Below are 10,636 nucleotides of genomic sequence, written 5' to 3'. Positions count from 1 at the left end.
GGTCCCCGCGCACGCGCACGCGCGGCGACTGGGGTGAAAAGGGGCAGTGCCTGGTCTACGGCGAGCGGAGTGGGGCGGGGTCGCGCGGCCTTGGCGGGGAGTCTGCGAGCCCGGAGGGGCGGGGGGTGGGTGAGGGAGCGGGCGGAGGAGGAAGTGTCATGGCGTCGGGCCGTGGAGCTTCTTCTCGCTGGTTCTTTACTCGGGAACAGCTGGAGAACACGCCGAGCCGTCGCTGCGGAGTGGAGGCGGATAAAGAGCTCTCGTACCGCCAGCAGGCGGCCAACCTCATCCAGGAAATGGGACAGCGTCTCAATGTGTATCCTTTCTTATTCTTGGCCTTCCGCCGCTCACGCCCTGTCCCTCTCACTACTCGCCCGGTCGCCGGGCCTGGTGCCCCGCGAACATGGCGCCGTCGCCTCGGCCTTTGCTGGGCCTCGGCCGCGCCGTAAGGGAAGGCAGGTTCGGGTTCGGAAGGTCGCGAGCGACCGGCGGAGGAGTGGAGGAGGAGGGGAGACCGGGAATGCGGGCCGGGAGGCTGCGTTGTGTAATCTGTTTGGGGCCGCGCGTGGTGGCGGCGGGGGATGGGAGTGCCGCCCAGACGAGAGGGGACTTTTAGGGATTATCGCAGAAAAAAGGCGGTTGCTTCCACTTCTCGTCCGAGAGGGGCTTGAGAGCTAGCTCTCCCAGCGAATTTGATGGCGGTTCTCTCGTACCTGGGGAGCGCACGGGAGGTCTTTATATTCTTGACAAGGTTTTGTATGGGTGTGTGCGCGCGTGTTTCAACTCTGATTTGAGGTTTAGTCAGCCGTAGCCATTGATCAATCCTTCCTGGGCTCGCTTAATTTCAATATTAGAGCGAAATGCTCGGCATTTGTTGTTACTGCTAGTATTACCATTTCGGTGTGGAGCCTTTTATAACCGCCAGCCCCCACCCCACCATCCTGTGGTTATTTATTTATTTACTTATTATTTACAGTTTGGGGATTGGTTTTGAGTGAACGGGTGGTGTTGGAAAAGGACCGTAGATCGGATATTTTCCTTCAAAATTGTTTTGGAAAGAGATCTTGTTTTTCTCCAATATTTCCTAAATGTTACGTTCCAGCTCTCAGCTTACAATAAACACTGCGATTGTTTATATGCACAGGTTTTACATGCACCATTCTTTCACCAAATTCAGCAGATATGTAAGTACTGTTTTATTGCACTATTTTATTGTTTGTTTTTACTGCAACCAAATTTTAAGGTACAATCGATACGTAGAAAGGAGTTGGTCGTGGATTTTACTACTGTATTTAGTGTTCCAAGTTAACAGTGAAGGTGAATGGCTTGAACATTTTGCTTCAAATGCGCGGTTTCTGGTTAGTTGGTTTGTTAGTTTTTTAATTTGGGATGACAAGCTGCCAGGCGCTGTGTCAGGCTCTGCCGGCTCTTTTGAGCTGAGAGATAAATCAGAAGCATTTCTTTTCTCAAAGAGTGTTTATTACATTTGTATGCATTTAAGTTTTATATTCGACATTTAAACAATTTAAGGTAATTAAATTAAACAATTTTAATGTACAATGTGATGGGGAGACGCGGTCATCTGTATTCATATTGTTTCAAATAGTATGAATTGGGCTTAGTTTAATTGCAACTTTGTTTTGTAGTAATCCTTTGAAAGAACTGTTTTGCTATTTTAGCAAGAGTATTTCACTTGTTAACACAATTTAAGTTGTCAAACGTTATTTATCACAGGTTCGCATTAGTTGTCTACTTAAATTTTTGGTGATTTGAATTGTATCTTGCTTCAGACAAAACTATGTCGTGTATGTGTATAATTAGTTTGAAGTTCATCTTACCTTGCAATACTAAGGTACTGATTTGGAACATATGCTGTAAATCTTGTGTGTCACAAATTGAGTAGTGGCTTTTAGTTGCAATTTTAAATTATGAAACAGGGCAGTTGGGTGTGTGCTCTTTTCAGAGAAACATGCATACTGTGTTGTACCTGTTAACAAAACTACGTATCATTTAGAAATACTTTAAGGTAAATATTTTACCTTATTTCTCACCATGTTTTTTACTCATAGCTATTATTTTAGAATGTTACTCTGAAAGGTGTGTGGAAAAATTGACCATGGAAGACTTCATGCATGGATTGTTATTAGACCTTTTAAGAAAACAGTTTTTGAAAAGGTTCTTTTTTTGAGTTGGAAGAAAGGAAAAGCTTCATAGTTTAGATTGATTCCTATATTAATCTCTTCTGATCATAAATCTGACTTGGTTTATCAGATTGGCATATAGGTTTATCTTAAAAACAATATACATTTCTTATATACATTTCGGTCTCTTGCAGTCTCCATAGCTTCTACTCTTCATCTTTTAAATCTGTGTGATTCTTGTTCTGTTTTTATTTCCCTGGTTATTTCTTGTGCATGGAACTTAGATCAGTGATAGTGTTGGGAAGAGAGAGGAAACCTTTTTGTAGTAATATTTAGATTGAGAGAAATAGCATTTTTATTTAAATTGTCTTCTAAGGCAGTAGTGAACTGATAAATACTAATATGAATATGACTTAAGTAGCCCTGGAAAATACTGGTAGGAGTCACAAATTAAAATAGTTCTGGAAATTCTTTGCGTGGCTGCAGATGCCCATTTGCTTGCTTTTCTACTTCAGTAATGATTTCACTACAAGACTACACTTCTCATTTTGAACCATCCCTCTTTCATAATTTGTCTCTATGGCCTGTTTGGTATGCTTTAAAGCAAATGCTTACAGCCAAAATTCACAGCTGTAACTTTAAATTGACTGGTGAAGCCCAGGTCGCTGGCATTCTAACCCTTGTTATTTTATTAAATGCCATCATTTAGTAAGAAAGCCAAAGTACTCATTTTTATTACCCTACTTTCTGTCTTATGTGTGTATAAAGGCAAACCTTAATGTTGTACAGAGTTGTTATTAGCAGAATAATTGAAATCTGATGTTAGTTTCTGTTTTGAGAAGTAAATTGCACTCTTCATTTCTAACCATTGTCTTTTTTACCTTTGCTATTATATCAAAAGTGGTTTTAATATTTGTGTTGGTGCACTTGCAACAATTGCACAGCCTCACTCTTTTATCTTTTTTCCTATTCTTTTAGGGTGAAGGGGGTGGTCTCAAATTGAATGTGAGTCACTTTTAAATTCATATTCTGCCACATTATTGGGAATAGTTTTCTTATAAGGCTATAATGGAATGTCATAGTAAACTTTAAAAAGGTTTAAGTCATTACAAAGTGAATTAAACACCATGTGGTAAATTAAACCATAACAAGCTTAAATTTAAAGATGTTGGTGACAAAATATATCCAATCTTATAATAAATATGCTTTCATTATATTAAAAAATTTATGTGGCTTTATTTTTTCTCACATTGACAAATTTAAAAGTAAAAAATCCCCTAAAGGTCAAGTTGCTCTTGTGTTAAAAATCAGTGTCAACAGAGCTGTCTTTCATCATTGTCGGTTTCTCTTTTTAGAAGGTTGGCTTGCTATCAGCAGGAAATGAGTTTTATATGTAACCTAATTACATAAATCTATCTTTTGCTCACTGGATGCAGTAAGATTTATGTAATTAAGATTAGTAATTGAAGAATGGCCTTGCTGGATCAAGCTCAAGATGAATCTAGTAAAGTGTATAAAAAAAGCTCTGGAAACAACAGTGCCTCCAAAGTATATCCTGTGGGAGAGCATTGTCCCCTGTGTCAGTCATAGAGCACATATTGACTCAGCTTCTCCTAGAAACTCTGTTCATTAGTTTGTTTGGTTAGTCAAGCTTACAATGCACTTGTTTTCTTGTATTAATTCCAAGTCTTATGAGTTCTCTTCAGATGAGGTTGTAAAGAACACATTCTTAGTATTTTTATTGGTCATTGTTTAGTTTCCTAGCATTTCTCCAGTTCATGGGGTCATTTTAATCTTCTCTTTACTTTCTTTAGATCTGTTGGCCTCTTTCTTGAACTGCAGCAATTGAAACATTTATGCCAAACTTAAATGTATTTTATTAGTTTAAGGTATCAAATACACGGTTAGCAATGTAGAAAACGGTAGAAAAGGGGATATGATAAATCTCCCTCCCATCTAAGTGTCTGAGCCCGGTGCCCTACACCATTGCTGTTCACTGTCTTCGTGTGCCCTTTCAGAAATACTTTTTGCTTGTGCAAACATTTGTGTGTATCTTTATCAGGAGAGGAAAGGGTTTTTGTTTGTTTTTTTCACAGGCATTGGATGCAGCACATAGCAGCAAATGTAAAAACATACAGAATTGGACTGATCCCAGTTGGGGACAGATGTGGCTATTGCTGGAGAAGTAATTTTTAAGGTGGCACTAGCAAAGGATGGTATAGATTTACCTAGTGGTTCTCAGCCAGAGGCGGTTTTGCCCACCACCCATTTAACAATGTTTGGAAACATTTTGGTTGTCACAACTAGGGGAAGGGGTACTACTGATACATAGTGAATAATAGAAGCCAGAGATGCTGCTAAACATCTTACAGCGCACAGGGTTGCCCGCTAAAGCCAAGAGGTACCTGGTACAAAACGTCAGTAGTGTTAAGGTTGAGAAAACCATGGGTTAACCTAGAGAGTTAAGGAGACTAAAGCTGTGTTATCCTTACTAGATTAATTTTGAGTGTTTGGTGAATTTTCTATGTTCTAGTAAGAAATTGCCTATTCATCTGTAATTCCTCAAGGACCTTAGGAACAAAGATCAATTTGTGATCTTTTTCTAATTTAGGGCTTAAGGGAAACATTTTTGATATACCTAAAATTTAAAGTTTAAATTTAGTTTGCCTTTCTGTGAAGTACTAATGTGTTCCTTAGCCTCTTATTTGAGCTTTTTGTGAATTTCTTATCATGTTAGCAAATATTTTAGTAGTTTGTCATCTAATTTTGTTTATGGAGGTTTTTGACATAATTTTTTTGACATTAATTTTGCTTTACTATCTGGAGATAAGTGTCTACTATATTCATTTACTTGTTTCATGGGAAGAGTTTCTTGGGCTTCTGTGTTTGTTTTTCCTCAAGTTAATTTTGGTGTGTCGTTCTTAAATATTTATCTGAAGTTGGTTACCCTCTTATTGCAAATAAGGAAGAAAAGAATCATAAAGGTTAAACACTTTGTCTGAAATCACACAGCAACAGAGTGACAGAAGCAAAAATCTCACCCAGATCTAGACTCCATTGTTCATGCAGTTATCACTATTTCTGCCTCAAGTATCTGTTGTTAGGAATCTTTTCATAGCCTTGAAATTTATCACCGAAAGCAGTACATATAAAGCTTTTGCATTGTGCCAGTAGTGATTCACCAGCTTCCTGCATGAGAATTACCAAAATGTTCCTTTAAAATATACTTTAGTGAACTATATCTTAAACCTGTGTAATCAGGATACTTGTGGTGAGACCTGGCATCCTCTCTCTTACTGTTAAAGTAACACTGATACCTGCTAAAGTTGAAGATTGTTCATTTTAATTTTGATTTCTCCTCTGTGTCTCATAATCCATTATACAGTCAGCCCTCTGCATCTGTGGGTTCAACCAACCGTGGATTGAAACTATTTGGGAAAAATTCAACATTTCCAAAAAGCAAAGCTTGTGTTTACCCCACACCAGCAGCTCTTAATATTTACATAGAAGTTCACTAATGGAGAAGGCAATGGCACCCCACTCCAGTACTCTTGCCATGGAGAATCCCATGGATGGAGGAGCCTGGTAGGCTGTAGTCCATGGGGTCGCTAGGAGTCGGACACAAATGAGCGACTTCACTTTCACTTTCACTTTCTTGTGTTATATTAGGTATTATAAGTAATCTGGAAGTGATTAAAAATACAGAGAAGGATGTGGATAGGATATATGCAAGGTTTCCTGTCTCAAAGTACAGGTTTCCTCTCCATCCCTTTCTTTTACTTGAATTTTGTCTGTTGAAGGACCTAGGACATTAGACCTGTAGAGTCTCCACCTGTCTGAATTTTGCTTATTGTTTGCTCATAGTACAGTTTATCATTTTCCTTTGTTCTTCTTGTTATTCAGTTGCTCAGTCATTTCCAACTCTGTGCAACCCCATGGACTGCAGCATGCCAGGCTTCCCTGTCCTTCACTGTCTCCCGGAGCTTGCTCAAATTCATGTCCATGGAGTCGGTGATGCCATCCAACCAACTCATCCTCTGTCATCCCCTTCTCCTTCTGCCTTCAATCTTTCCCAGCATTAGGTTCTTCTCCAGTGAGTCAGCTCTTCACATCAGGTGACCGAAGTATTGGAGCTTCAGCTTCAGCACTAGTCTTTCCAATGAATATTCAAGGTTAAATTCCTCTAGGATTGACTGGTTTGATCTCCTTGCAGTCCAAGGGACTCTCAAGAGTCTTCAACACCACAGTTCGAAAGCATCAATTCTTTGGCGCTCAGCTTTCTTTATAGTCCAGCTCGCATATCTATACATGACTGCTGGAAAAGCCATAGCTTTAACTACACTGACCTTTGTTGGCAAAGTGTTGTCTCTGCTTTTTAATATGCTGTCTAGGTTTGTCAAGATCTTCCCTGTAGCTCAGATGGTAAAGAATCTGCCCGCAATGCAGGAGACCTGGGTTCAATCCCTGGGTCAGGAAGATGCTCTGGAGAGGGGAACGGCAATCCACTCCAGTATTCTTGCCTGGAGAATCCCATAGATAGAGGAGCCTGACAGGCTACAGTACATGGGGTTGCAAAGAGTCAGACACGACTGAGCGACTAACACACAAGGTTTGTCATAGCTTTTCTTCCAAGGAGCAAGCATCTTTTAATTTCATGGCTGCAGTCACCATCTGCAGTGAGTTTGGAGCCCAAGAAAATAGTCTGTCACTGTTTGCATTATTTCACCATCTATTTGCCGTGAAGTGACGGGACCAGGTGCCATGATCTTAGATTTTTGAATGTTTAGTTTTAAGCCAGCTTTTTCACTCTTCTCTTTCACCGTCTTCAAGAGGCTCTTTAGTTCCTCTTCTCCTTCTGCCATAAGGGTGGTGTCATGTGCATATCTGAGGTTATTGATATTTCCCCTGGCAATCTTGATTCCAGCTTGTGCTTCATCCTACCCGGCATTTCACTTGATGTACTTTGTTCTTGTATTCCCTGAAAATTGCCAGTTGGGTCCAGAAATTTTATCAGACTCATGTTAGATCCCTTTGGCAAGACTGCCAGTGCTGTTACATTCTTCAATCAGGACACTGCTAATGTCTGGTTTCTTTTTGTGGTGTTGACAGCTGTTGATATTCAGTGCCTTGATCCTTTAATTCATTGATGCTCTTAACTCATCATTTTTTCATTTTTAAGTTGTATTTTTTATAGTGAAATGCTGTGATTCATCTACTATTTGGACACTTGCTGGTACAAGTTTATATGGGAAAGGTAGAATAAATACTTGATTCTTGCCCCATGTTTACCACCTTTGTTGAGATAAAATCCCCACACTGTGCTTCACCTTTTGAAAGTGTACAATTCAGTGGTTTTTGTGTACGTTCATGAAGTTGTGTGCATCAATTTAAGAAATTGTTATTACCCCAAAAAGAAACCCCACATCCTTTAGCCATCTCTTCCCATACTTACCCCAGCCTATTGGACAGTCTCTATAAATGCAATTATTTCAGTCTGTGATCCCTTGTGACTGACCTCTTTCACTTAGTACATGATGTTTTCAGGGTTCATCTATGTTGTACCGTGTATCAGTACTTGATTTATTTTTCATGCTGAACTACCATTATACTACATTTTGTATGTACATTCATCAGCTAATGGACATTTGTGCTGTTTCTGCTTTTTGGCTGTTATATTACTGCTGTGAACGTTTATGTGTGTTTTGTGTTTCCACATAAATGTTTTGAAACCAGAAGCATGTTTTGGTTGCCCTGGTATTTTCCCAGGAGTATAATTGCCAGAGCATATATAATTCCATATCCGTATAATCTGGGATAGTTTCCTCACATATTTTATTATAGCAAGATATTCCAGGTTCATCTTGTACTCTTCCTTTTAATCTTCATTCATGCTTAGTTCTGCAGGTAACTTTATTTGTATTGTTCACTTGAAAGTGAAAGTATTGGTCGCTCAGTCCGACCCTCTGCAACCCCAGTAGCCCGTCCAGGCTCCTCTGTCCATGGAATTCTCCAGACACGAATACTGGAGCAGGTAGCCATTCCCTTCTCGAGGGGTCTTCCCAGCCTAGAGATTGAACCAAGGTCTCCCGTATTGCAGGCAGATTCTTTACCATCTGAGCCACCAGGGAAGTATTATTCACTGAGAGTTGAAAGTATTCATCACTCAGTTGGGTCCTACTCTGCGACCCCATGGACTGTAACCGGCCAGGCTCGTTTGTCCATGGGATTTTACAGGCGGGAATACTGGAGTGGGTTGCCATTTCCTCCTCCAGGGGATCTTCCTGACCCAGGGATCAAACCCAGGTCTCTTGCATTGCATGAGGGTTCTTTACTGTCTGAGCCTTTGGTGCTTATGTTGAAATCTCTGAGTCATTTTGTTTGAAGTTCTCTTGAAGATCATGGCAACAGTATTGTCTGACTTCTTAAATGATAATAGTTTGTGCCCCTTATACCCACGGTCAATTTGGGGGTGTAAAATCCTTGGCTCTTGCTTTCTTTTGAGTATCTTAAATTTATGTACACTTTTTTCTTTCCTGGTATAAAGCATTGCTGGCAGTTTGGGTGGTGATCTAATTTTTCTTTCTTTTTATTTTTTTTGCCTAAGTAGCCCAGGAGTTTATTTTTCCCTTTAAAATCAGTAATCTCAGTACAGTGTGTTTTTGTGTTGGTTGTTCTAGGTTGATATGATCAGGTGTGTGATGTTCTTTTCGAATATGTGATTTCATATCCTTATTACTTTATGTTATGAATCGGTTTCTTAATGTCTGTTTGGAGGTGAGTTAGCTTTTTGGTGTTTTTTAATTGTGGTAAAATACAGCATAAGTGTGACATTTAAGCCATTTTTAAAGTGTTTTAGTTCAGTGGCATTAAGTACATTCACATTGTTGTGTAGCCATCACCACCATCCATCCATCTCTAGAACTTTTTTATCTTCACAAACTGAAACCATGCATTAATCAAACTTCACATTTCTCCTTTCCCTCAGCAACCACCATTCTACTTTGTCTATGAATTTCACTCTTTTTGGTACCTCTTATAAGTGGACTCTTAAAATATTTGAACTTTTGTGTCTGGCTTATTTCACTTTACATAATGTTTTCAAGATTCATCTTCGTTGTAGCATGTGTCAGAATTCCCTTCCTTTGCTAAAGCTGAGTATGTACCACCAATTGTATCACAGTTTGTTAATCCATTTTAATCTGTTAATGGGCAGATGTATAGCTATTATAAACATGAGTGTACAGATTGCTCAGTTCCTTACTATCAGTACTTTGGGGTATGTACCCAGATACGGAATTACTGGATCACATTGTAATTCTGTTTTAATGTTTTGAGAAACTGCCATCCTGTTTTCCCCGGCACCAGCACCATCTCATATTCTAGCTAGTAATGCACACAGATGCTAGCTTCACATCCTCTAAGGTTTACTCTTTTATGGTTTTCTGATAATAACCATCATCATAGGTGTGAAGTGATTGAAGTTTTGATTTGCAATTTTCTGGTGACTACTGACATTGGACACCTTTTCATGTGTTTATTGGCCATTTATATGTATTCTTTGGGGAAACATCTATTCAAGTCCTTTGTCCATATTTTAGTTGGGTCTTGTTACTTTATATGAGTTCTTCATATACTTTGAATATTAATCCATTATCAGATACATGATTTGCAAGTATTTTCTCCTATTCTATAGGCCAACTTCTCTTTTTTTCCTAATGCACAAAAGTCTTTTTAACTTTGATGATGTGCAGATTACCTATTTTTATTTTGTTGCTTGTGCTTTTGGTATCATATCCAAATAATCATTGCCAAATCCAGAATAATGAAGTATTCCCATCATCTTCTAAGTTTTATAGTTTTAGTTCTTACATTTAGGTCTTTGGTCCGTTGTGAGTTAATTTTTGTATATAGTATAAGGTAAAGGTCTCATTTTTTCATGCAAGTATTCCATTTTCTCAGTACCTTTTGTTGAATTTTTTTTAAGAAATTGTTTTGTTGCTGTTTTGGCCGCTCTGGATCTTCATTGCTTTTGTGGAAGCTTCTCTTGTTGCAGAGCACAGGCTCTAAATGTACAGGTTTCAGTCGTTGCAGCACGCTGCTGCTGCTGAGTAGCTTCAGTTCTGTGCGACCCGATGGACGGCAGCCTACCAGGCTCCTCCGTCCATGGGATTTTCCAGGCAAGAGTACTGGAGTGGGGTGCCACTGCCTTCTCTGAGTTGCAGCACGAGGCCTCAGTAGTTGTAGTGCTTAGTTGCTGCAGGGCTTAGTTGCTGCAGGGCATGTGAAATCCTTCCAGACTAGGGATCGAACCCATGTCCCCTGCGTTGGCAAGGGGATTCTTACCCACTGTGCCACCAGGGAAGTCCCTGAAGCACTTCTTTCTAGCATGATTTTTGATGCTTAGGGACAACTCTTATAATTTTTTTCTTACAGTGTCTTTGTATGACCTAGATACTTTTTATCGAACTCTTTTGAGAGCTTTAATAAGTAGATGT

At 39.6% G+C, this 10,636-nt stretch overlaps 1 protein-coding gene across 8 annotated transcripts in view; it reads left to right on the top strand.

Moving 5' to 3' along the window:
• The first annotated feature begins 67 nt into the window (after nucleotides 1-67).
• Nucleotides 68-10,636, top strand: part of CCNT2 (cyclin T2) — a 34,101-nt gene continuing 23,532 nt past the window's right edge. For 2 of the 8 annotated variants that reach the window (XM_027561996.1, XM_027561984.1), the window contains exons 1-2: nucleotides 123-316; nucleotides 1,103-1,184. In XM_027561996.1, coding sequence (XP_027417797.1) covers nucleotides 159-316; nucleotides 1,103-1,184 — 240 coding nt within the window. In that variant the 5' untranslated portion in view covers nucleotides 123-158. Of the gene's footprint in view, nucleotides 317-1,102; nucleotides 1,185-3,119; nucleotides 3,147-10,636 lie in introns of all 8 variants that reach the window. The other 6 variants (XR_003514589.1, XM_027561976.1, XM_027561990.1 and 3 more) reach the window with 6 other exon arrangements.

This window comes from Bos indicus x Bos taurus, chromosome 2 (assembly GCF_003369695.1).
Source record: "Bos indicus x Bos taurus breed Angus x Brahman F1 hybrid chromosome 2, Bos_hybrid_MaternalHap_v2.0, whole genome shotgun sequence".
NCBI classification, from domain to species: domain Eukaryota; kingdom Metazoa; phylum Chordata; class Mammalia; order Artiodactyla; family Bovidae; genus Bos; species Bos indicus x Bos taurus.
This window is presented reverse-complemented; position numbering and strand designations above follow the sequence as displayed.